The sequence below is a fragment of the Tripterygium wilfordii genome, chromosome 15 (genome assembly GCF_013401445.1).
Source record: "Tripterygium wilfordii isolate XIE 37 chromosome 15, ASM1340144v1, whole genome shotgun sequence".
In the NCBI taxonomy this organism is placed as follows: domain Eukaryota; kingdom Viridiplantae; phylum Streptophyta; class Magnoliopsida; order Celastrales; family Celastraceae; genus Tripterygium; species Tripterygium wilfordii.
In genome coordinates, this window is record NC_052246.1 from 554,153 (window position 1) to 581,432 (window position 27,280).

Genomic DNA, 27,280 nt, shown 5'->3' on the forward strand with positions numbered 1-27,280 from the left:
CTAAACCATGAACAAAGATTATCGTTTAATGTCAATGACAATCAGAGAATCCAATTCGAAAACATATAAAATCATTTCAACAGGATTCTCATTTAATTTACAGGGAGAAGAATGGCTTTGATCTATTGTGCCTCTCTCTCTCACACACAAAATTAAGACCTTGTAATAAAAACAATTTTAGGTCAATATGTAATACACTTTCTTAACAATCTATAGGCATCGTCGAACATTCCCATTTGCCACCAAGTATTAAAGCCTATAGCCAACCAAAACTTCTTAAAGAATGTGGGTCATTTGCTCTACGAGTTGAATAAAGTCCATAAATCCTTAATGGAAAAAAGATAAGTCAGAGAGGGGGAAAAATAAAAAGTTCATCGAACACCCTACCTCATTGACCATTTCCAGCTTGTGTTGCTCACCTGCAAAACAGTATTCAATGAAAATTAGACATCAGATAGTATGAGTTATCATTAACAGGAAGTTGGTTTGAACATAAGATATTCTCACAATTCAACCTATTTAACAATATATTAATTACATTTGGATGACGATGAGGATTTGCAGCCGAACTAACAATAGTATCAACTATCAAGGCATCAAACAAAATAACTGAACCACTGAAAACTTAAACTGTAAGATGCAATCTATGTAAAACTCGATTCACGAAGGTCTCAATCTCTTTGTCAAAATGAGAAAGTATTAACACAAACAAACTGAAAACGGGACATCACCAGCAGCATATGGCATTTCCCACTTCATACCTACAATGTGTAAATGGCACACAACCTATTTCTGCTTAAAATCCAAAAGTCTATGATCCCAAAAAGGAGTTCCAGATTTTTTTTTTTGATTGAAGGAGTTCCACATATATATACATATCATGTGGAATTCCAAATGATTTACGCAATGATCAGAGAGTTTGTCAAGGTTTCATCCTCCTTGTCCAAATCAGAAAGCTAAACATGAAAAGAAAGACACCGCATCCATCATGTGGCACTTACCAGTTACCACTTCATGAAATTAAGTAGTAGTAGTTGTTTGACAAACAATTTAAATTTACAATCGGCAATGGGCATATATATACCACTTCTGCATATAACCCAAAGGTCTAGAATTCAAAAATGACATTCTCCTGCACACATAACTCAATAGTGAAGCATTATTCATGCACAAGGCATAAACATATGTTATTCATCCACGCCTAAACATAGCACAAAAAAGGTAGCTTACATCCTCACTTACTGATGGCTGCATCAGGAGGACAATATATTCAGTTGTCTAAAGTGAACTTGCACAAAAAAGAAGAAGATAGGGGTGGGGAACAGAACAGTGGAAACTGGTATTTAACAGCTTCCACTGGTTGTGCTGCCTATTACATCACATAGTTTGAAGATTTCATCTGTTTCACTAGATTCATATTAATGAAAAGGTAAGATCCTCCTCGAATAAGAATTTCTTCCCACCAACATTTCCATAAATTGGCAGTTACCAGATCGCTAACAATGATTGATCTCAAAAGCAACAAAAGATCCTGAATATGCTAAACAACAATTCTTTTTAGCAGCATACAAACTTTAGCTAAATTACAATTCTCTTTGTTACAAACTCGAGTCTGGAACAAAAGCTTTGTAGTACTACCAATTGGTTAAGGATTATGTTACGACATTAAAGCAAACGGTTAATGCTATCATTTTGCAAAGAAAGATGATCATTTAAGAGACAGTTTACAGATTTAAATATTAAGTAACTAAAAACATTAAGTAGTCTAAAACAATATTGTTGGCGAGAAATTGAAAGAAAACTGATGTCATCATGACCAGTTGGAATATTTGGCAATTGGCACAAACACAATATGCAACACAAAATGCAAGAGAATAACGCTTTGGCATCCGACATCTCAACGTGAGCAGTAGACGTTGAGATCGGAAGAGTAAATCCGAATATAGTATTATCACGATTATATTTATCTACCAGAGAACCGTGTGAATTCTCTGAATTGAGGATTCCAATGATTGGTAAAACACAATTTCAGTGACCGAATGAAAAGCAACAATCTAAAAGAAAAGCACAACAGAGTCAATCTAGCAATTAAATAGTCCAAGAAGATTAAGGCTTACCTAGCGAGATCAAACAATGATGTCGTTGATCGGGATGAAGATCAGCTTTTCGAAGAACCCGACGAATCTCATACCACGAACACGGGACGCCAGCTTCATGATTTCTACACCATCGGAATACAAAAACGCACAGTGAGGCTCAAAATCCACACCAGATCAGCACACTAGAAGCAACCATTAACCGTTCAACCGGAAGAAATCAAAATCGAAAAGTTAGTCTTGTACCTTCGAGATCGGGCTTGTGGCACCTCTTCGCAAGGCGAACGCTGTCTGAGGCGAACTTTCTGAGCTGATTGATCACTGAACCTATGGCATCCATTCTCTCACTTCTCTTTCCTTTCCTTTCTGATCTTGAATCTATTTGGAATTTGTCAGTTTATCGATGCTTTGGAATGAGAAAACTGCTCAAGTAGGAAAATAGGAAGCAAAAAACGTAGATCTGAAAAAATTTTGCTCTCGAAGCCATGGTAATTCTCATAAACTAGATGTTAGGGTTTCTGAGGAGGGGCGGGAAAGGTTGAGAAAGTAGCAAAAAGATACCTAAACTAAACAAATCAAATATTGAGAGAAACAAAATGCGGCCTGAGGAAAAAAGAGACAATTTGAGAGAGAAAAATCTCCACAAATCAACCCCGACACATACAAATACATATATATACATACACATATGATATACCACTACACCGACTTTACACTTCTTACACACTAGACAGCGACACTACTACATATTGTTCGCGCTTGCTCGCTCTCACATGATGAGCGCACTTGGCTATTCACTCAATTCACTGATAAGCTATATATATCCACTTTTTTGTCGGTGATCAAAACAAAAGCCCACCACAGGTTTCTCAAGAAGCATTCAATGCAAATTTTCCACAATAACAATGCTATAAGAAAAATATAGTGCAAATTTATTAGAAAAGTCGGTTTGCAAAGAAAGGGTCGAGAGAGAGAGAGAGGAGAAGCGTTGGAATAACAAGCATAAACGATTATTTTGGGAAAAGAAAAAAATAGAAGACCCCAAATCCCATTCAATTTCATCCTCTCCTACCAAAATAAATGCTCAAATGTGTGTGCGCCTAAATCATCAAATCACCCATTTCCAACATTTTAAACTATTGGAAATAGGGGTTTTCAGGCCATCAGAGCAAATCAAAGTCTCATAACAAACTCAATATTCCAATACAAAAAAAATAAATTAAATCATGGCTTACAAGCTGAAAGCTAAATACACACCAGACCACATCATAGTAGAGAATAAGGAGACAGTTCATACCGAGAAGGAAAAAAAACAACAGTAAGAACCTCTCACGACATTTGAACAAGTATGACTGACAGTGCAGCAGACGGATCTCCAATAATTCACCGAGAGTCTCAACCAAAGGCCCATAAACTATATTTGGACCTTCCTTCATGGGCCTTTTTGCTAACTCATAGTCATAGATTTGTATTTTGTACTTGTTGTGGACCACCATCTCTTTTAAACAGGCCCAATACTTTATTGCCCGGGTTTGCCGTTGTAGACAGTAGACCCATCCCAGTCTTAACTTTTGTTGGAACCGGGGCCCAGCCAAGGAAGACTTTTCCTGACCCTAACCTCGCTCTTTTTTCGTGGACTTGGGCTTGTTTGTTAAAAAAGAGGAGTGTTGTTTTCTTAATTGAGTCCCACATCGACTACTCACCAAAAGACATCATCAATTGAAAGGAATATAAAAACGGAGGACAGAGGCATAACACCTTATCTTTGCGCTTGGGGCAATGACGCAGCTAGTGAGGTTCTAACCGAGGCGCGTCAATTGCTGGTTGAAAACTATTTCCAAACCCCCTCTTGGGCCTGGGCTTGTTCCTGGCCTTCGAGAATTTTTGGAAGGGCTCCCCTTTGGGGCAAAGCCCTACAATTCTTAGTGTGAAAAGCTGAGTCAAAGAGGGTTCCCTACGTCTGCCTGGGCTCTCAGTTGTTATGAGATCAATTCCATTTTGTTACACTTTTCAATCTTGTTGGGTTCATACGCTCGTGAGTTCATACTGGATCTCTATGCATATATATATATATATATATATATATATATATATATGTCTGGTACTTTCTGTGTAAACATAAATCAATATTGTTTATGGTACGAATGAGAACAATAACCCCCGTTAATCCAGAGTAGCTCCTATTGCCTTGAGAAAAAATTTATGCATCAACCATAGAAATTACAATGGATATTAAACCTTTTGGCTTTTGCTTTGAGACATTTCAGATATTGAAACATTATTTGGAGAGATTATTCGCCTATTTGGTAATCTTTGAAATTACCCTCTAAAATGAACTACAAGATGGAGATGGGTAACAATGGCCTTCTCAGCTTTACGCGCAAATATTCTAAAAAAAAAAAGCTATGCATAAGCGGAAAGCATAATTAGGCAAACCGGTGAAAAATCTCAAACAAGAATGTGATCAGTTATTTCAACAGTCAAAAGCGTAATGTAGAAAGACAAATCCGTAGATCATAAAAGCCTGGAACTTGTCCTTGAACAGCTAAAATTAGCCTGAAACAAATCCGTAGTTCATAAAGTCGTGGTTTTAGAATATCGTTGATTTTGAAGGGGAAAAACAAAAGAGCCCTAAACCCTATATCATAAATACTAAATCCTAATATGTCATTTTTCAAAGAACAAAAATGATTTGGGGATGGTTTTGGAGGAAATTGTATTAGCTAACTGTAGTCCCTCTTATTCTGTGATTTACCATGATGTTTGGGAAAAGTAGGTAAATTCAAACATTCGAAGATACATGGAGTCAAAGGCACACGGTTATCTTATTAAAGGTAAAATTGGATTTTGTTGACTTATTGTTCAACTTTGATTTGAAATCTCAGTGTGTTATGAGGTTTGAATTGATCAAACACTGAGTCTCCTCTCTTGTACGCCTTTGAAATTTAAGTATGAACAAGTCTGAATGTCTACTATTGAGTAGAATGTAATTTCCATTCAAATTATTTAACCAGTAAATATTTCCAGAAAAAAAAAAAAAAACCATTACCAACAGGATCAACAATTAAATTGAAGAAACTATATTTATTATGAAAGAATTTGTTCATACAAAACTGCTCTTATCATATACAAATAATGAATGAAAAAGGAAAGGAATTTGTTACAATATCCTTATGATCTTTCAAAATGACCTCTTGAGGTTCTTGAAATCAGAAGTTTCAATGCATTCAGATGTAGTCCTGTAAGGATTCATGGATTTCAAAACCTCTGCTACCTTCTGTTTTGTTTCATCTCCACAACCAAGCTGTAATAACAACAAAACCTTCTGAAATGCACCAACTTGAAGTGCCTCAACCAAGACTATTGATCCATCTCCATTGTTCCTCTGCTCATACTTGATTAGTTTCCAAATAATACTAATCGAATACTCCGATGCCAAATCCGATACGCCCAATATCTTCTTCACCAGAACTGGAATTGTCAGAGCATTTTTATATGCTTCTTCTCTTCCTTCATCACAATCACATAGCCTGTCAAGAACGCCCAACGCTGGCTCACATATACTCCTTTCAGTGTCAATCATGGATTCTAAGAGTATTGGCACCAAACCCATCTGCGAAAACAGTTTTCTGATCTTCTCATTGAATGAGACTAATTGGAAACTTAACATAAGAGAAGATTTTTTGATTGTTGTACTAATTGGGCGTTGAATGAACTTGAAAAGAATTTCAACTACTCCTTCAATCCCAGCTAGTGCTTCCACATGTTTTTGGTCACAAGAAGCAAGCTCCTTTAAGGCAACAATTGAGTTCTGCTTCACTGAAGTGGAATCTTCATTCCTCAAAAACCAAACCAGACAACCTAGTGAATCCTTGGATCCCAAGTAAACTTGGGTCTCAGCGTCAAACGGTAGCATCCAAGTCAAGCAACACAGTATCTCTTTCAAAGCAATTTCATTTCTCTCACATGAATCTCTAGCAAACTCATCAAATGCCGCTGCTAATACACCACCAGTCCCATTCTGCACAATGCACCTTCTGTTTCTTTCACTTTCACTCCCCAAAGTTCTGATCTTTTTCACCAAATCTAAGCACCCACATCGATCCAAACGTTTCACGGATTCCTCGACACCGAAGAGAATCTCCGACACCTCAATTCCGGTCACTGGAACTCTCGGTGTTGGGATTCTTTCAGCGCCGAATTTTCGATTCTCTACGCACCATTCTTGAATCATTGATCTAAGAGTGTGGTTTGGAATTTGATCATAACTCCTCAGCACCTGATTCGTTACAGGGCACGTAAAGTTGCCAGATTCGAGCCACTTCTCGATGCTTTCGCGGTCATAAGTTATGCCAGAAGACAATGTGACAGGATCCTTCATGAGATCAAGAGATATCGGGCATCGAAAATGGTTCGGAATCACAAGCTCTGCATCAATATCACCTTTTCTTTGCCTATTTAAGGCAGTTTTTCTTTTTCTCCATCCAAATCCCATTTTTACAAGAACGAAAAGAAAGCAAAATAAAGAAGAAAGAATTTCAATCAATCCAACCCAGAAGAGAAAAACACAGAGAAGAAGTGTTTTTGTGGTTTGTTTGTTAGGTATAACCGTAATAGATATATATACAGGCGTGTGTGCATGGTTTGAAAAGAAAAGAAGAACGTGAAATTTTCAAACTTTTCAGGGACGGTGTTCAAAGTTGAGACCTTAAAACAAGTCGGATTTAGAAAAGAAATGCAAAGACGTAAGTGTTCAAATTGAGAGACGGAGGATCTTTGGGTTTGTTTAATATTAGGAGGGGAGAGTTTGAATATTGACCGTTGAAGATCAGAAAAAAAAAAAGTTTAAAATCTAACCGTCAACTGAGAAATGGTAAAATTGGAAGTCTTGAAAGTAAACAAATATTTAATGAATCGAAACTGGGTCAGCAATTGAGAGTTTTAGGGTCATTGACCGACTTGAACTATCAGAAATAATACTACTCTTTTTTTTTTTTTTTGAAAAGAAGAAATAATACTACTACTAGTCTTAGCACCGAATTAATTTGTGATTAGATCATTATGTTTAATTGATATTCACAAGCGTAGACTGTCCTTCATTATAAACAAAAGCATAATGTTGGACTAAAGACTTTTTCACACAGACAGCAAACTTATGACATAGAGCTATCCAAACATGGCCTTATTGTGACTTCTACCGACATGGGCCTACTTCTCGTGAAGAGCGCGCCCCAATGACCTATGGTAGGTCTCCCCATCAATTGTAGTGTCCTACATCTCCTACTTAATTAACCCTACTCTATTAGTACCGTTGCAAATTATTTTGGATCTTGAGAAATCCCACGATAAGATCGTCGAAAACCCATGTTAATGGGTCATAAAACTTGGTTTCTTACAAAAGGGGCCAACCCAATTTCATGATATATATATATATATATATATGAAGAGAGAGGGCGCTCTCTTCTAGTACGAGATTCATCTAACATCATTCACACGTGAGTTTCATCAATTTTGAACCCACACTTGTATATATAAATAAAGTGCGAGATCTCGCGTCCGAGAACCAACGTGTGTGTATATACGTGTGCGCGCAGTTAAATCTATCATCCAAGTCATTTCAACGCTTCATCTCATAATTACCTTCAAGATGATTAACCCTTTAATTTGCGTATTTTGCGCCGGGGTGGGGAGATCCATTCTCTCTCAAGTCAACTGTTTAGAAGAAAATATTGCCAAAAATTCCATTCCAGAAAGGTCATGTTCCCAAAAATAAAAATCTTTTAACCTACCTAGTCGGCCGCCCTTGTAACAAAGGTTGTCACATTGTTGGTATTCTTCATGATATATAAAAAATAAATCCAGAAAATGTCTCAAAGACGGCGGCATTATCGGCAATGAAAATGAAGAACATTGCTAAACAGATGGTATAATTAAGAATAATTATACACATTATATTGGTATATTTGGTTAAAATATTTCAGTAGAAAGAGATGTTATACAACACCTTCCGACGGTGATTGTTCTCAAAATTAATCACAATCTCATCAATTGAATCCTCCCACGATTCAGCTGCTTCAACCTATGAACGAAAACCATCCATCAAAAAACTCTTATCAGTATTATGCATTGAATAATAATTTCTAACTGTTCAATATAACAGGATACCCACCTCCTGACACAGCTCTAAGGCAAGACGAGCACCTATGGTTGCCTCCTCATGGTTATCTTTCACCTCCAAGTTGATTATCAACACACTTTTCATAAGGGCCTGATCTCGATTAAAGAGGTCTGCACAACTTTATGCAACAGTTGAATAAGATAATGAATAAGAATTATTTACAGTTCTTATCAGTCGGTACACCTCTTATCAGTCGGTACACCTCACCTGCTAGAACTACCAGAATTTTCATCACAAAGAACTTTATATTTGCAGTCTTTCTAATTTCATCACAGTTTGACCAAATATGATTATATAAACGTACACGATTCATTGCATAATCATTGTACATAAATACTAAATTCCAGGCCCAATCATTTATATGAAAAACAAAGTTCCATAACACATAATAAAAAGGACTTTGAGAAGCAACCTTCAGAAGTTGACATGCCAACAACCAATTATGTGCCAACATTTAAGGAAATGAAGCAAAGAAAAAATGCAACAACAAAAACAAAAGGAGTGAAACAGCAAGGCCGCACTAATTCATGGAGGTGAGCTTCCCTAATTGCTTGAGGATGAAATTCCAATGCCACAGGAAAAAGGAAGTGCAAAAGGAAAAGAAGCGACACTCTCAACTCTCAAGACTTGAACCTCTAGTCTCTAGCAGTCATTTCCCATCTACATCACATCCAACTGTCTGCTATTAGGCCAACATCAAATTAGTAACAACGATCTCAAGATGTGGTTTTGACACAAAAGGGTTCTTCACTTCTTCTAGGAGGGAAATTTCGAAACCAAATTTCATAAGAAGTGGCTAGAAACAAGACTTGCACCTGCGATCATAATCTTTAAGCTCTCTCCACAATTGACATCTCCATCACAATCATCTCAGCCATTAGTAACAACCATCCCAATCCCACTCTTTAGCATAACTTTATGGATGCAGGTCTATCTTTCAAAACCGAAACTCCTTGTCTGAAAATGATCTTAAAAGCTTTAATAGGAAAACAAAACAAATCTTCAACCGTAAAGTAACTAGGCTAGACATGGACACAATGGTCCCCTCATTGAAAAAAAATAAGAAGAAAAGAAGACAACCAGACAGGGAAAGGTTGGATAAAGAAAGACAGACCATCGTTGGGTTGACAACAGAAAATAAATGAAACTTGTCATGAACAAGAGCGAGGTGTCAAACGAAACATGTCAGAAACAACCTAATGCGGTAATGGATTCTCAGAGCTCCAACTCATGGCTATGCATTTACAGCCAAACAATGAGATGTCAAAGAAGATTTTGTTATATGCATATAGGTCTTAAATATATTATAATCAGCAGAATTAGCATGATGACAGCAAAAAAGAAAAGAAAGATGAAGGAAAACGGAGCATGTCAACCTTCAATGACCATGTCAAAAACCTTCTCTTCAAATGCTAATACCACATCAAAGGAACCATCAGCAGCATTCTCTTGCCAACGTTGTGGTGCTGATTTCACTCCTATATTCCTCTTCAGCATTGGCAATATGCCATTACGTTTGTAACTGAAATTTTGTCAAGGTTTAACTTTTATTTATATTACAAACATATTTAACATTTGAAAACAAGTGCATTAATGCAATTCAAATCGTTTACCACAAATAACAGGGAACAAGTGCAGCAAAAGATGTATCATAGATAAGCAACATATAGACAACACATGTAAAATTACTCCATTTAAAAACTCGTTACATACATTAATAAAGTGTCAATATGTTAAATTACTTCCAAAGAATACAACACCCATAGTACATACCATAATTGAGAACTGGGGTTTCACCTTCTAATGCAAGGATCGCCTGCTGAGGCTGGATTTAATAAAATTAATAATTTCGGGTGAATACGGGTCGCAAACCAAACAGCTATCCTCCCATTCAATAATTAATATTACTATAAATTAAGTAAAAAGGGCAACCTTTTTCTTTTATTCTTGTTTTATTTTATTTCTGTTGAATGTAACAAAGCTAATTATTCTAAACATACAGGGAGCAACCGAATAGAAACAAGAGAACCACCAAACTTTGGTGAAACGCAAACAATATTTGGCTAAGCATCGCCTTTTAAGAAACCTAACCAGATTGAAGATTTAAAATTTGTTTCTGCAAATTTCTACATCAATTAAAGACTACAAAGAGCAACAAATTCCATTTCTGTCAATCGAATCAGTTGCTAAAGTTTGTGATTCACAGAAAACTTGAAATTGAAAGCTCAAATATTATAAAACTTGGCAAGTAGAGGGGGAATTTTACAGTTTTACGCCACAGAATGGCCAAGAATGAGTTAGACGAATCGAGCAAATTATTACTATTACCGAACCAGTAAGCTTTACCACATGTTCTGTTTGGTTTCCTGGAATTTAAAGAAGAATATAAAACAAATATTCACATGGAAGTAAGGAAATTTTAAAAACACGTTGAATTAGAGACAGAGCGGATACAGTTCAGGGTCTTTGCGCCTGAGATCATCGAACATCTGCTTGTACGGTGTACCAAAATCGTAGACATTAGGTTCTCTTAGTGAGGGACCAGGGAGCTTGACGTGAGACCCGGTGCCGTAGGACGATACGTCATAGCCCTGCCTCTTAAACAAGGAGTGAGCCTCCATACTCCGATTCTGGTTCGACGAACACACCATTGCATACCTGTACTTCATGATGCTCCGGCGGAATATCGAATCATAACACATACAACAGAGAGAGGGAAAGGGACGGACCGGAAGCAATTTGGGGTAGGTTTTGAGTTTGGACAACGGGGTGTGTTTACCAGATTAAAGAAAGTTTAGGGGAATATGATGTCATTTTAAAATTTAAGGGGGACTTTGTGCATATTTTCAATAGTTTTGGGGCATAAGTGATAAATCCTTATGCGCTGCGCCCCCACAGCTTAGAGCACTCACAATGGATGCTATATCTCACACTTGATACCTTACTTTTTGGAAAAGTTCAACACTATATCCTCACAATTGGACCTTTTTGCATACTTGAAAAATAATGGTGTGCAATGAAAATTTTAGAAACACTTGAGAGCTCAAGCGTGAAGTAATTTTTCCAAAAGCCTATCAGAATGGGTCATCGGTCCTTGGTTGTTGAATTATTAGTTTACTGCATTACCTTGAATGATACTATTTATGAATGATACTGTTTATGTGTTATTGCTACTGTTAGTTAATTATATGCATGCACGTTTGTTCCAACAATATTACATATGGACAGTCTCTCCACCAAAATTATTTATTTAATAATTTGAAGTATTTTGTTCATATCAGAATTTATGAATTAATATAAAATAATTTCATTATTATTATAAGAAAGATAGAGGGAAAGTGGAGGTTAGTAGTTGGTTGAAATAGTTTTTTTTATTTTTATTATAGAAGATATGGAGGGAAAGTGAAGGTTGGTTATTCTCAAGAAATGATGAAGTTTGTACCGTTATTGGTGTCTATAAAATACACACTCCAAAAGACATTGAGTGGACAAATTTTAAGACAATATCAAATGTGTATCAAGGCATCCATTGTGGATGCTCTTACTGTCATCCTGTGAAGTCCAACGTCCGACCACTGAAACCATTACAGCCCTTTGAGCCCCTCCACCCTACCTGTCCACTTCTTCTTGTGGTGTATATTTGTCTAGGGTTTTCGGCTCCGTCGACTTCCTCCTTTTATTTTCTCCAGAGGTAGAAGTCGATTGTGGGGAATTTGCGAATTGATTGTAACATCACTCCTTTTATAGTTTATAATCTGTGTAATCTAATCGAAAGTGTTTGTCTTGGCAGTGCTGAGGATGGAAGCAGCTATAACGTCAGTTGTTCGATCATCATTTGGCGTCTCAAGGCCTCTGAATTCCGGTTCAAGATCGGGTTTTATGACCTAGAATAGACCTGATTTTGTTCGTTTCCGCGCCAAATCTCGGTTCCCGATTAAGGTATTCAGTTGCATCTCTCTTATCTGTTTTGTCTAAAAGCTCTATTTAGCGATTCATTTTTCACTGTATTATTGTTAGTGTTTTTTTTTTTATGGTTTTATTTCTTATTTGTTATTGCTCTAATTATGGCCTTTGACTTGTTGTGTACATAACTCGATGGGGATTTAGTAGTGGCTATTTGTCTTGTTTGTTTCACTTAATAAACTTTGATAAGTATTTCCTTTTGCATTTATGGAAGCACATGCTAGCAAGATGATATCTTGGGTTTCATCTTTTGCATTTAAATGCCTGCTATGAGCTGTGTTATTGATTCAATCTTCTGTGCTTTTATACTAGTAAAATCAGTTATTAGTTAACTTTTCTTTAACTACTTGGCAAGTGCAGCATAATTCTTCAATATATCCCTCGAAGCTAGGGCATAGGGGAATGACTTTTGGAAGTAGGAGAAGCATGGTAGTTAGAGCATCATCATCGGCAGAGTCAGCTGGGTCCCCTGAGTCGTCTGCTGCTTCAATTGCTCCACTTCAGCTGGAGTCCCCAGTGGGCCAGCTTTTGTCTCAGATCCTAGTGAGCCACCCCCATCTTGTTCCTGCTGCTGTTGAGCAGCAACTTGAACAGCTCAAACTGATCGTGATGCTGAGAATCAGAAAGAGGAGCCTTCTGCATCTGGCACTGACCTTGTATTGTTCAGGTTGGTTGAATTATTTCAGCATAAGAGTGAGGTTTTTTTTTTTGTGTATTTCTGCTGCATTTTATTCATTTGACATGATTTTGTGGAACTATCAGGAGAATAGCTGAGGTGAAGGCAAATGAAAGGAGAAAGGCTTTAGAAGAGATTCTGTCTGCTTTGGTTGTGCAGAGGTTCATGGATGCTGATGTTTCTTTAATACCCGCCGTAGCCCCCTCCTCTACAGAGCCCCTGGCCGGGTGGATGGATGGCCAAGCCAGGATGAGAAGCTTGAGCGTCTACACTCTCCTGAAGCCTACGAGATGATACAGAACCACCTAGCTCTCATTCTTGGAAACAGAGTGGGTGACACAACATCTGTGGCGCAGATAAGCAAACTCAGGGTTGGGCAGGTTTATGCTGCATCTGTGATGTATGGATACTTCCTCAAGCGGGTTGATCATAGGTTTCAGCTTGAGAAGACAATTAAAATCCTTCCAAACGCATCAGATGAGGAGGAAATTAGCATCCGGCAAGCCGTGGGTGAGGACGTCTGACCAAATGTCGAAAAGGAAGCATTTCAAGCTGTTTCTTCCCACCCTGAAGTCACATCAATGGCTGGTGGCAATAGTGTTGGTGATCTTGGCCACGGGATAAAGGCCTCTCGTTTGCGGAGTTATGTGATGTCTTTTGACGGAGAGACACTTCAAAGATATGCAACAATACGATCCAGAGAGACTGTTAGCATTATTGAGAAGCATACAGAGGCATTGTTTGGAAGACCTGAAATCGTGATAACTTCTCAAGGAACTGTTGATTCTTCGAAGGATGAACACATCAAGATTAGCTTTGGCGGTTTGAAGAGACTACTATTGGAGGCTGTGACTTTTGGTTCTTTCCTCTGGGACATTGAGAGTTATGTGGACACAAGGTATCATTTTGTTGCAAATTAAATCTCATATTCAATTATGCAAAAACAGATATGGTGGATGCACTGCTGACCAAACCTTATTAGAGTAGTGTTGAGCAGCCACACGATACACAGAGGCCACAAGAATTTCTCAATCGGCCTCAAAACATGTAGCAGCTTGATCTTCCTGTCTGGTTCCATCATATGAACTCCATGATAACCATCATGGAGTTACTCTGATTTGGCACATTTGAATAATTCAATTTAGTTGGTAGCTCGAAGGTTAGATAAGTTGTTTGACATGGATGAAACTGCGGAGAAAAGAGTTCAATATCGAAGGATGTTGTAGACTGGACTGTAGAGTACAATACTGAAGTATTAACATCACTGGCTGCACTGTGCATATGAGAAGTACTTTGTGTCCTTCCATGAATTGATTGGTCTATGGTATGGTTTGCAAGATTTGTCTGGAAACAAAGACAACTACTCTCTACCATCTTATGTCGGCATAATTTTTTAGAAATCAAATAAAAGCATTTTTAACATTTGCCTAATTAACAACGTAGATTGAGGCATCTTACCTAATTTTCCCTATTTGCTTGATTCATGCAAAGATACAAAGTGGCGTTAATCAGTGTTTAGGGTTGTTGGGTTTTGGGCTTTAGGTCATTAACAGTCCACTGGCCCAGTTCTGGTGCGCGGGCTAATGGGCCGACTTCAGCTAGATACTATGGGCCTGTTTCGATGGTGCCAACTTTCGTAAGCAAGTCAATCTTCAAGTAGCAAAAGAAAGCTATGCAATTGGAGGCAACGTCCCGGTCTAGTCCCAATAATTGATGTGATGTGAAAGCTCAGAGAGAGAGAGAGAGAGGGTTTTAACTTTTAAGGCTCATCCTCTGCTTCTGACCAACCTAGGGCCGGTGGTCTTTTTTTATATGATCGAATTTCGAGGTGAAATTGTTAGAAAAAGAGCGAACTAAAAAGTCAAAAAACAGACTTAAAAAAATACTAAATAAAGGCAAAGCAAAACCACCATTTCACCCCAGTCTCCAAAGCAACAAAAACACAGGCTATACAAACACACACCCCCTATATACACATGTATATGTATATATATAGACACACTTTTGTTACACTTGAGAGCTGTTGTAGAGACACGCGTAGCGTCTATTTTCCTGATAATCATGGTTTGAACTCAATAGATGTAACAAATACTCCATCTCTATGTCTAATTGTCTTGTAAGGACAAAGGATTATCTAGGAAAAATTAATAGGGTAACCCTAGTAATAATAGTAAGAGCTAACACTTGTTTTTTATTAGTCAAATGTCCTAAACACCCCCAATAGTTAGAGTCATTTCTAAATGCGCCCCTCATTTTGAATTCGTAAGAATTGGATCCCTGTGATTTTTGTTTGAGTTGTGATTGGTCCTTCTATCTGGTTGATTGTCATTGACTAGCGATGGATCATAAAACGACGTTGTTTCAACTTAATAAAATTGAAAAAAAAATCCCAAATAAAATACTTTTTACACAAATCTCTCAAGAGTGGCTCTTTCACACGAGGTTAGAGACCATGTAACACACACGCCTTCTTTCTTTCGGGGTAAGGGTTTTGAACTCCATATTAAGCAAACAGCTTTTGTCTTGGAAACTTGAAATCAAGTCTCGAAATGACGATTACCACAAGAAATCTCGCCTCTAAACTCTCCATTGGTCTTCAATCTCTGTATTTTCAACACCCTGGTGAGTACTGATTCATCTTCTCTAATTGGGTTTATAATTTTCTTGGCCCTGTTTGGTTTGTGAGAAAATGAAGGAAATTGAATGAAAATCTTAACTTTTATGGTGTTTGTGAGGTAGAGGGGAAAGAGGAGGAGTTTGTGAGGTGTAGGGGGAATATTTATGGGTGGGATTGATTTTTTATTGATAAACTCCATCTAGGTTTGAGTATTCAACAATTATAAACCCTCTATTTCAAGAATCAACAAAGTTTGTTCTCAAAACTGTCTGTTTCGACTTATTTTCCATCTGGGTTTTGTGTATTCATCAATCAATAGTCTTCAATCTCCATATCTACTATTGGATTTTTGTTTCTGGAGGCAACAAAAGTTGAGATCTCAAAATGATTTTGTTCCTATTAATTTGATAGTCAAATTAGATTCTTTCATCTGCAGATGTGAGAGTTTTGATTGTTGCTTTTGGAAAAATGAAGAATATGTTGTTTTATTTGGTTTTTTTTAAATAATTTTATTTAGTAAAAACAGTCCTTTTGTACTGTTTCGTTAGTCAATGACAATCAAACAAACGGAGGGACCAGTCATGACACAAACAAAAATCACAGGGGGTCTAATCCTTACGAATTCAAAACGAGGGGTGAATGTAGAAATCGTGTTAAAAAATATGTTCTAATTGTTGATCTAATTAAATTCTCACAGACAAACACTCTCTCTCTCCTTTTCAATCATAAAGCACTCGATTGCAAAATCATTTCTCTCTTTCTCCATACTTCTGTTATTTACTGTACCTCCTCTCTCTCTGCCCGTACTGTCTTGGAATTTGCCCATCGCTCTCTCTCTCTCTCTCTTCTCCCCTGCTCCTTGTCTGTTTTGCAACCTTGACAATTAATATTTCCACTTTCCCACCACTTTTGTGGGGTAGGAAATATAAATAAATTGTTTTCAAGAGTCAATCCATTTAAGCATGAAAAGATGAGTTTGGTTGAGAATAAAATATTTATGTATCCGCTTTGAGTTTTGGCCTGAATATTGACACCATGCGATTCATTAAGGTGTTTGGATGAAACTGAACAATGTAATGCTCTCGTTTGATATTTTCCTGTATATTGATAGACACGTTGTTACAGAATTGAAATCCAATATTTTTTATAATTAATATGATGCAAATAAAAGGCAAATACGCTGGATTTATGGAGAAAACCATTCATGGGTTGCTCATATACAATTCCGCTACCAAACCCTAGCTAATGAGATGTTAAAATTTGCCTAGCTAGTTTAATGTCAAGATGAACCATATTTACACCACTTCCCGAATTCAACATGCTCCACCTGTTTTATGATTGCCAACCAAATGTGTGTTTGGTCATGTACTTTAACAAACAAACAAACATCCCACATTACTTAAGTGGGACTCCTCAAAGTGGTTTATAACAGGAAAACCAGCTCTAATTGACATGATGCATTTCTAAAGTCATGTGAGACTTAGCCCAAAGTGAACAGTTTCATGCGAGTTTAGGCTAAACCTTAGAAAGCTTGCACCAATTTGTAACTTGACTTGGACTAAAACCTTTTATAATCCCATTCCCATTCCCATTCTCCTTCCCATTCAAAACTATATTAGACCCAAAAAAATTAAAGATAATAAATATCTGTAGTTGATTAATTACGCAGAAAAACAAATGAAAGTGTTGGCTAATTAACCGTCATTGGTAATCTCAAATAATTAAGTGTACCCATAGGGCCTTGCAGCTCGGAGAAGGTCTTTAACATCATCAATAAATCATCTTTATTGTCTTTAAGTCAAATGGGTTGAACTCGAGGTGATGTTATTATAATTACAAACCCATTAATAATATGGGGATAAACAATCCTTTATTACTATATTTAGTTATCCTTCCTAGTATATATATATATATATATATATATATATATAAGATAGAGTATCTATTGACTATTGATTTCTGTAATTAAACATATATTCTGTACCTAGGGTTTGTGTATGCATATATACATACATGCATACATACATAGATATATATATAGATATATATATACACACACACAACATTATTTATTAGTTTATTTAATTTGATTATTACTAGTCAATGAGCATGCTAGGGTTGGATTGATGTGTGACATGTGGGTTGTGACAGAGATATATTTGTATATATAGAATGCAAGCTAGACAAAGTCGTTGAAGGATTAGAAGGGAATATTTTGGGAGGACGAAAAAGAATAAGAAACTTGACAAAGATATGTGGAAATTAGGGTTTCGTTATGACTATGCAACCATATGAAAGCAAACAAACAAGCCTTTAAGGACATTGTGAGTTGGGTTGGGGGGGGGGGGGGTGGGTTTCATCCGTCGTCGTTCATCAATTGGGTCCAATCTAATTTAATCAATATCCTCTGGACAATTACACCCACCTATTTAATTCATCTCCGGGGGCAAACTCTACCATCACCATAGATTCCATTTAGTCCTTTTATGACAAGTGAAGCTTTTATTACCATACGTGGCAAAAGCAATACCGAATATCGATTTCATTGCATTTTTTAACATTTAAAATATTAATTTCTTTAAATCAAGTTAATATCACTAATCATGGTTAAGTTGGAGTTGAGGATTTAACAATGATATTTAATTTTTTCCAGTGCTGGATAGCTAGTAGTCACTTGATTAGTTGGCTTTGTTCTCCTCATTACATGATTCTCCCAATCTATGCATATATTGATTGTTCTTTGAAGGGCAAATATTCTTTTCCTTCGTGAGAACTTAAGAAACTAAAAATTATATTCTGATTTTGTTCATTCTGTCCCCTTTGAATAATCACCAAAGCACAAAACGCATGTGGCATATATATATATATATGTAACTTGTGAACAGAAGAATACACATGCATATAAGACTTCTTTGGTCATTTGCATTATTGTCTTAATGATTTGAATTTTCTTTTGAGGAGAGAATGAGAGAGATAGAGACATAGGAGAGAGGAGGGTGGGGGAGAACTGGAGAAGGAATTTGTCAAGAAATGTGTCTCTCTCTCTCATGTGTATTTTAACCCGGCCTCTCCGGGGTAGATATTAGGAAAAAACACATACATATGTTTATATATATATATATATATATATAATTGTGCGTTTATAAATATATTCCACACAAAACTGGGAAGAAAAAAAAACACATAGCAAGTTTTGCGTGTATGGTATTTGACTATAGAGAAAAGGAGAGAGTGAGAGGGAAGGACAGAGCCTTTGTTGAAGTGTCACTTTCTTATATATACTCTCGAGGTATAAGCAACAACAACGCAGACACATCTATCTATCTCTCTCTCTCCATTTCCCAATCCTCTCTAAATTTTCTATTATTCTAGCAACACCAGTTACACCACACATCTCTCTATCTCTCACTCTCTCTCTGAGTATGTTTGTTCCTTGAAGAGGAGAAGAAGTAACTCCTTTTCTTCTTCTTCTTCTTTTCATTTTCTCTCCTTAATTTTTAGCTTTAGTAACATAGAAAGTGATAAAATTTGCCCTTATTTTTCCAAGAAGAAAAAAACCCACTTCAAAAGATCCAAGCTTTTTTGTGTTCTTGCTTTTGGGTTCTCTTTATTTGATCTTAAAGAGGACAAAAATTGATCATTTTCGTCACTAGTCGCAGAACAAGAGGGAAAGGAAGAACAATTATGTCTTCTTCTTCGAATCCGATTATTCCTGACCTTTCACTCCACATGAGCCTCCCCAATAGTGCTCCTTCCTCTATTTGCACCACCACAAACGAACCCGATTCGTCCCTTGGCCTCAAATCGCTCAGCGACAGCGCCGCCGCCGACACCGAACTCTGCCTCGCCAACAACAACAACAACTCTGCTTTGGAAGCGGAGAGTCCCTGGAGAAGAAGCCGAAGAGAGGATTATCATCAGAATCAGAGAAATCTTTTTCAATGCAATCAAGGGATTTCAGTCCTTGACTTGTCAGGACTAAAACCCATAAAGGGAATTCCAGTCTACAATAACAACGACAACCAACACATAGAGATGGATCCAAGATTTCGATTCTACCAAGCACCACCATATTCTGCTTCATCCGGAGGAGGAGGAGGAGGGGGAAGGTTTAATGGGATAACATTGGAGGCACTGAGACAACAACAGCTTCAATACTACAACAACAACGGCAACCAATATGGGAGTAGCGGTACGGATCAATATTCTTCATCATATAATTCAATAATGATGAGATCAAGACTACTGATGCCCAATAAGTTGCAAAACAAGAGGAACGTGAGGGCACCAAGAATGCGTTGGACTAGTTCTCTTCATTCTCGCTTTGTCCACGCCGTTGAGCTTCTCGGTGGCCATGAAAGTAATACTCAATTTCTCTCTTTACTGTTTCACAATACGCAGTATTTTTTGTTCAATTGGTATTTGATTTTTGGGTTTGGATTCTTAGGGGCTACTCCAAAGTCAGTTCTGGAGCTGATGGATGTCAAAGATCTAACACTTGCACATGTCAAAAGCCATTTACAGGTTTTTTTTTTTTTTTTTACTTAAAACCCAAATTAAAGAACCGAAGAATTGCACTATTCACTTCAACATCTATGTCTTTTTTTTTTTTTTTTTTCTTTTTTCTCTTGGTAGTGTATTGTACTGTTGTATGGGTGGGTTGAAGAAGAAGAAGAGTAGAAGACGACTTTGTTTGTCTAATCTATAGGCACAAGAGCCGATGAGAGTCAGTGAGAGTGAATGAATGAATGAACAGTTGAGTCTGTATTCTGGTCATTTGTGTGATATATGCAGGACAAGTTCTACTTTTTTGAGGGGGAGAGAGAATTAAAGTAGATAGCCATCATTTCTCAATAATACAAAAGCAATTACTGTCCTTACCAAACATCAACCTCGTGAATATTAAAACAAACAAAGAAACCAGCAAATAATAATAAATCCTACAAACAGAAGAATCTCTCTCTTTTGACTGGGATTTCCTTTGTTTTTGAATTAACTTCAATTTTTGTTTTTTTGTCTGTTTTTTTTTTTCCATTTTCAGATGTATAGAACTGTTAAGAGCACTGACAAGCCTGCAGCTTCCTCTGGTATATATTTCTATATTATACATAATTCGTATTGTTTAGACCATTCGGCATTTACAATTAATTTAGCTGCCTCCCTCTCATTAATTACAATGACAATATATATACTGATTTAATTAAGTATTGAATTTTTCCATGAGTTTGAATTTAATTTCAAAGATTCTTGATTTTGCATCTCATTTTAGACCCTAACAGGCATATAATGACGCTAAAAACCATATGAATTCATATTTTGTTTTTTTTTTTTTTTCCAGATGGATCTGGTGAGGAAGATGTCTTACATGTACCATCTTCTTCTGTGAATCAAAATACAAATATTTTACTCAACCGGAATGCCACATTGGAACATGAAAATGGCTATCCTTCACCTAATAATCTATGGAGTAATTCCTCTAGGTATTGATCTTCTTCTTTCTCGATCAATATTGCTTTCATTGTTGTTGTTTGTTTTCCTTATATGCATGCATATTTAATTTGCTTTGTAAAGAAAAAAAATAATGATCTTATTTTTCTGAAACTAAAAAGAACAACTTTGTATATGCACAGCCTTTGCTTTTAATTTGCTTTCTTTTCTGGCTACTTTCAGATAACCTACAATGAGTTGCATTTTGAGCTTAGCTTTGGTAGGCAAAGAAAAGAAGAACTAGTTGAAAAAAGAAACCCAGAAAAGTCGATCAAATAAAGTCTTATCTCTGTCAACAGACAAACTTTTTGGCCTTTTCTCCTCTTTTACTTCATATCTATAGACTACGTACGTATAGCTACATTTTTTTTTAGTCTTTATTGCATTACCTTTAAATTAATTTACCCAATCATTTGACATGATAAAATGCATAATGCATCCATTTTGACATAATAACAAATCACTAATGCCCCATTTTCACACTTTATTTTGTTTTTGGCCATGTTTATAAGGAATTAATTAATTATAAGATGAAACCTAATTAAACATCTACCTCTATCAACATGTCGTATAAATAATACAATGTACTACTCACTAGTTAAGGATAACAACCTCTTTTTAGTAGTGTCCCTTTTCATGGCTAATTTGATTGTAGGAACACAAGCTTATACATATCTAGAAGCCAGTTCTCGTAATGCATGAAAATGAACTATATATAAATCATGGTGTAAAAGGAAAAATATTATTAAAATGAAATGAATAAATTAGCTTAATTAAGGATATACTTTCTGTTCATTATTGTAAATTACCAATATTTTCATTATAGGAAAATAAAATAATTTATTATTTAACGGCTAGAACTAATTAAAAAGTTTAATTTATCTAATTCAAAATATAGTAAACAACTACATTTTATGTACTTATTATTGCTATTGGGATCCAAATTGTATTATTTTCAGCGTATCGTAACAAAAATAATTTTAAAATAAAAACTAAGATTGCTCTAATTATATGTCCACGCATGCCCTCATACATACTTATGCAGAAGAAAAAAAAAATATCTCTATATCTTACTACATTTCTTTTTGGATAAGCAAGAGATCTTACTTATATTTATGAGAATATAGATGGTAGCTCACTGAGTTAACAAAATAAATAGATGGTTCAATTCTTATATCTATGAGAATATATGTGGTAGCAAGAGATCACTCTTATTTGGTTCTAGGGTTTCCATCCGCGCATTTGTTGGTGAAATTTGTTAATTTCTTATATATAGATGGTTCAGTACTTGCACGCATTTCGCAAATGCATATGTTTTAATCTAGTGAAATTAAAAACCACTGCGTTTGGTGGAATTGGATTGATTTGTAGAGCTGATGAAGGAGAGGTTGGTCTGTCCTCTTCAGCACAACAAAGTAGGCTTCTATTAGGGCATATGCTTTTACAGGAGAACAGTCATTGTATTGGCTGTTGCTCAACCTGTTTTTTCGGCTACCACTCCCAACAAATACATACATACATACATATATATAGTGGAATTGTTCTAGTTTCATGGCTTTAATCAGATACTTTATAGATGAATTAATGTCTTAATTGTATGGTGTTTGCATGGCGCAGCAGAGGAGCTTGGACGACTCAAACCAATTCCAGGGATGAGGATGTTTTTAGACCGGATACCGGCCTTTCCTCTCAACAAACATTCGCTAATTTATTTGAGGTATGTGTGTGCAGATATATATGCTTTAACTCTTGCACAATATACATACATATATATATATATAGTACAGCTGTATTATTCTTATGAATGTATGCGCAAACTAGCTACCTAGAGAATATGTCCAATTGTCAATATATATCCAAGAAATTAAGTGTATTAGTCTAAATCAAATGTCAATAATATTTTCTGAAGACCATTTAACACTAATTAAGTTTATTTGTACGCGCAATTGACCTAATTTCTACTACTGGTTGTGCAGGGAAGCAATTTCAGTCGTTCGAAAAGCTTTGTGGGATCAAATACACAACTCAATAGTAATCCAAGCTTGGAGTTCACGTTAGGGAGACCAGATTGGCACACCAAACAACGTGATTGATTTTAAGACAAATAGTATTAATTCCCTAATTCTCGCTCGCTCTCTCTCTCTCTCTCTCTCTCTCTTAATTTTTTTTTTATTCTTCTTTAGAAAATCATAGGTATATTATATATAGAGAGAAAGTCGTACCATATTATCTCTCTTTGTGTAGGGTTCCTTGCATGCCTGTATATTTTTTTTGGAGTTAAAGCTGCTTGTCATCAGGTGATGTTAGTCAACACATGAATGTCATGAAAAGCAGAAAAGCAGATCAAGAGGAGAAAAAAAGGAACTAAATCATGCATATATGTATGAGTTCATTGGTTGCATTATTTGGTTTTATATTCTTCTCTCCTTAATGTTTTCCAAGATATTCTTTTTCTCTTTATTTGTGGGGTACATTTTGAATGACTAGTGTGTGTGAAAGCTTCACTTTTTAAGTTCTCTTTTTTTAAAAATGGCAAAAAAAGTTATATAAAGATCTAAGTTCTGTTGGTTCAGAAATTTCTCGCCAACACTATGGAGCCACACTCGTCCTGATAAAATGCGAGTGAACGAGTATGAGAGTTTATTCCGCCAGGTGGATTCAAAAAATCATATCCTGAAGAGATTTCCAATATATATATTATAAAATTTCTCTTTCTTAATTTGTTTGATTTGAAACTTTGATGTATAACACCAAGAAAAGAAAAGCTATATATAAAGAAAAGCTATATATATAGAGAAAGCATTGGCTGGAAAGACATTTGGAGAATATATATGAGATTCACTTTGCAATGCAAATCTTGCATTCATGCATAAAGTTGGTATATATTATATATAAACACATAACTACTTTTTAATGGAGTAGATACCTCAAATATTTCTTATAATCTTTGTGATTAAAATAATGTTGGGATTGTGGGGTACATTCATATGACCCACTCACTGATCATTTTTGGCCATTTTCAAAAAGGCTGGCTAACTGTTTAATATATATATATATATCTAATCATAAGATACGATATAATCACTAGCTAGCTTAAATAAATAATTAATTTTTCCATGATTCGTTCCACCTTAGTCCTTAATTAATCCATCGTGGACGTGACAATATATACTCACACGTAAATTAATTATTGAAATGGGATTAGGGATGGCTCTATCGATAGTATTTGTTTGATGGGATTTGTTTGAGCTTGATGAGGCAAAAAAACAAAAACAAAAATGACATGTAACCCATGGGAGCCCAACAGGTTTATTCCATTGATTTAATAAATGAAATATTTTTAATTCTACTATTTTATCCCAGAATTCATTGTTTTAATATAGATTCTATTGTTTTTTAAAGCACTGTCTAAAATTCATTGTTTTAGTTCTAAATTCATTTGTTTTTGAAATTTCATAAAAAAAAACAATGAAATTAAGAAATTCCATTGAAAAAAAAAATGGAATTAAGATTTACCCGATAAAACTCATCGACAATGAATTTTGTTAGAAAGAGGTTTATGCGTAAATTCTGAATATGTAATTTTTTTAAAAATATAACATGTATTTTGAGAATTAAAACGTTTTAAAATTTCATTTAAGATACTTGAGCTCCTATGGGCTACCTAGCATTACTGAAAAGCAAAATTAATTGGAAACAAAAAATAATTAGATGAATTATTAACGATTTTTTTCGATGATAAAATACATGGTTTGTGCAAATAATAAAATTACAGTTTTGGATACTGGGCCTTATTTTTCATTACCGACTTGCAAAAACGGCCGAGGTTGTCCATCTAGTAGGGAATGGGCTGTCGTTGCTAAACTACAAGAGCCCAAGAGTAGTATGCCAAAAGAAGTCTAGTTTTAACGGGCTTGTTTTTGTGTATCTAAGCACAAGTGGGTAAGCCTCTAAAGTCTAAACCCATGTAACCTGGTCCGTCTACAAGGCTAAAATACGGCCCAAGCCCACTTGAGATTCACTAGATTTTATTATTATTGGGTTTAAGTCTTAGTTGATCTCATGAGTGATTTAGCCTCAATAATACTAGTGATTGCAATAATATCACAGCTGTCTATGAACTAAACCTACCAAATCATTAAAAGCCATGATAAATGACCTAAGATCTTAAAAATTAACTAAATTTCCCTCCAAAGAAGTTAATTTTCCTTAAAACAAGTCTAGATATGTTTAATTTTATAGGACTTAGGGTTTTTGGAATTCCACATATTTTTAGATTCAAATTTGAGGACAGTGCATTAGGTATCCTTTTCAAATGAATGATGAAATATGTGCAATTGATAGAACATAATTAGCTAAATGATAATAGGTGTAAGTGATCAAGTTGTAGGTTAAGAAGTCCTAATCCAAATAATGATTCTGGAGTGGTTGCTTCTCCACACAAGCTGACCAACAATTCAAACTTGGCTTATTTAGGAATCATATTACCAAAACAAGGCTGACAAAACTAGTTGAGGTCTCAATGCCATATCTTATCCAACGACATGCATTGAATCTTTGCTTCACAAATCACATACATGGGGGTTTCTGTTTCTTCCCCAAATCCATAGACTACAAGTACAATGACAAGACTAATAGAGTCTAGTCAAATAGAGTTTCTCCAATCTCTCCAGACAAGGAAACAAAATCCCTTTGAAAGAAACCTACATTTTGGCGAAACCCACATAGATATATATTTCCAAGTCTCTTCACCTCCTACTTTCAAAAAAAGATGTACATTCATCTATCCTACAGTAATATGGAAGTGCAATTACAGAGAGAACCAAAAAGTACTCCTGGTTTGTTTCCAATATAAGACCTCTCAATGCAATAAGAGACTAAACAACAACACAACTACACATGCAAGAAGCTAGGTATGGCTAGTTGGGAAGTAGTGAAGAGAGCCAAGTGTGGGTGTTGTGGGATGTGGGAGGAGTGCACCATTGGATACATTGTTTGGGTGCAAGAGAGGCTTGGTGGTGTGTGGGTTTGTGGCCTGTGTGAGGAGGCTGTCAAGGATGAGCAACAACGGCTCGGCGTAGGTGTAGATATGGCTTTGAGGGCTCATGCTCTGTTTAGAGAAGCAGCAAATGCTGATCCGGACGCTCAAATCGCTCCGTCCATTGGTCGGCTGATCAAGAAGATCATGTCTTCTTCTTCGTCTACGTACTATACTACTTCTTCAACATCCAACGTGTCCTAATTATTGGCATCATGATATATGCTCCTTGCTAAATAATGCCTGCTTTTTTTTTGATAAATCAGAATTTATTAGAAAAAAAAAATTACACAGGACAACAACTCCTCTTACAACTACCAAAAACCTTATCAAAAAGAACACTAGCACTAGAGAAAAGAAAGACATAACAGAGGGAAAGAATCAAGGACATTAGAGAAGCCATGACACCATCAAATATTGTCTATCAACCCCTTTCTTGGCTAAGAAATCTGTCACACCATTTGTCTCTTTCCAAATATGGACAAAATTCACTGTAACAAAGACCTTAGTGAGATTAGTGATTGCATTACAATTCTGATCCATAGACCATGGATTGGAGGAACCCTTCTTGAGCCAGGAGACAAAGTTGCGAGAATCAGATTCCACAATGAGTTTCACCCCATTACTTGAGCCATGAGCTATTGAGATCTCAGGGGCTTTCATAATGTGGCATTCATCTCAGCTGAAGTTGCATCAAGAGTTTCTAACATTGAGGCTTGTATTTAACTAAAGTTTTAATGTATAGTTCTACCAAATGAAACCTGTGTGATTGTTAGTTTCAAGGGAGGTGGGTGTGTAGACCAAGATATACAGCATGATAATATAGAGTACTCAAAGAAACAATATATATAACATAGAACAGCCTAATTCACACCAAATCAAATCCTGCGATAAATCATTCTAGAAATTCGTAATCGACATGATTCAAGAAATCATTCAATGGAGTTAAACTTAGCCAAAGGCACGCTGAAGCTTGAACAACCATGTTCATGGAGTTCAACCTTGGCTTCCATTAACCCTACCAGTAACTTTCATATGATTTTGAAGAGACACACCAGTTAATAGGCTTCTTAAGGCCCATTCAGTAAGAATATTAGCAAGCCCATCAGATGAGCAATGGGCTTTAATTGTCTTCCGTAGTCCAAAGCAACATTCAAATACTCCACGTGTCCACACTGGATGAGTCCACTATACTAAACCAAAACGTGCCTCAAAACCTCCCATT

At 36.1% G+C, this 27,280-nt stretch overlaps 4 protein-coding genes, 1 long non-coding RNA gene, 1 other non-coding gene and 1 pseudogene across 7 annotated transcripts; 4 read left to right on the plus strand and 3 right to left on the minus strand.

The window, feature by feature from the left end:
- Position 1: 1 nt before the first annotated feature.
- Positions 2–2,883, minus strand: LOC120017171. Its single transcript, XR_005472104.1, has 3 exons — positions 2,343–2,883; positions 2,118–2,221; positions 2–419 (listed from the first exon to the last, which is right to left on the minus strand). It is a non-coding gene; the product is annotated as an uncharacterized LOC120017171 (long non-coding RNA).
- A 974-nt stretch (positions 2,884–3,857) lies between these two features.
- LOC119980164 lies at positions 3,858–4,009 on the plus strand. Its single transcript, XR_005463802.1, has one exon. It is a non-coding gene; the product is annotated as a U4 spliceosomal RNA (small nuclear RNA).
- A 1,146-nt stretch (positions 4,010–5,155) lies between these two features.
- On the minus strand, positions 5,156–6,829 carry LOC120017093 (U-box domain-containing protein 21-like). The gene has a single exon (XM_038870160.1). It carries the CDS (start codon positions 6,589–6,591, stop codon positions 5,278–5,280), a length of 1,314 nt encoding a protein of 437 aa, XP_038726088.1. The 5' UTR covers positions 6,592–6,829; the 3' UTR covers positions 5,156–5,277.
- Positions 6,830–8,028: 1,199 nt separating this feature from the next.
- LOC120016117 (RNA polymerase II subunit A C-terminal domain phosphatase SSU72-like) lies at positions 8,029–11,049 on the minus strand. The gene is made up of 4 exons (XM_038868728.1): positions 10,729–11,049; positions 9,651–9,796; positions 8,266–8,384; positions 8,029–8,175 (listed from the first exon to the last, which is right to left on the minus strand). The coding sequence occupies exons 1-4, from the start codon at positions 10,974–10,976 to the stop codon at positions 8,074–8,076; spliced, it is 615 nt and encodes a 204-aa protein (XP_038724656.1). The 5' UTR covers positions 10,977–11,049; the 3' UTR covers positions 8,029–8,073.
- Positions 11,050–11,820: 771 nt separating this feature from the next.
- LOC120015877 lies at positions 11,821–14,344 on the plus strand (annotated as a pseudogene).
- A 4,484-nt stretch (positions 14,345–18,828) lies between these two features.
- Positions 18,829–23,431, plus strand: LOC120016460 (transcription repressor KAN1-like). Of its 2 annotated transcripts, none has more exons than XM_038869243.1 (6): positions 18,829–19,890; positions 19,978–20,054; positions 20,572–20,617; positions 20,869–21,010; positions 22,638–22,734; positions 22,994–23,431. In XM_038869243.1, the coding sequence occupies exons 1-6, from the start codon at positions 19,215–19,217 to the stop codon at positions 23,108–23,110; spliced, it is 1,155 nt and encodes a 384-aa protein (XP_038725171.1). In that variant the 5' UTR covers positions 18,829–19,214; the 3' UTR covers positions 23,111–23,431. The 2 variants fall into 2 exon arrangements, with proteins under 2 accessions (XP_038725171.1, XP_038725170.1); XM_038869242.1 differs by having other exon boundaries at positions 18,830–19,890; positions 22,635–22,734.
- Positions 23,432–25,932: 2,501 nt separating this feature from the next.
- On the plus strand, positions 25,933–26,259 carry LOC120016709. Its single transcript, XM_038869611.1, has one exon. The coding sequence runs from the start codon at positions 25,933–25,935 to the stop codon at positions 26,257–26,259; it is 327 nt and encodes a 108-aa protein (XP_038725539.1).
- The last annotated feature ends 1,021 nt before the right edge of the window (positions 26,260–27,280 follow it).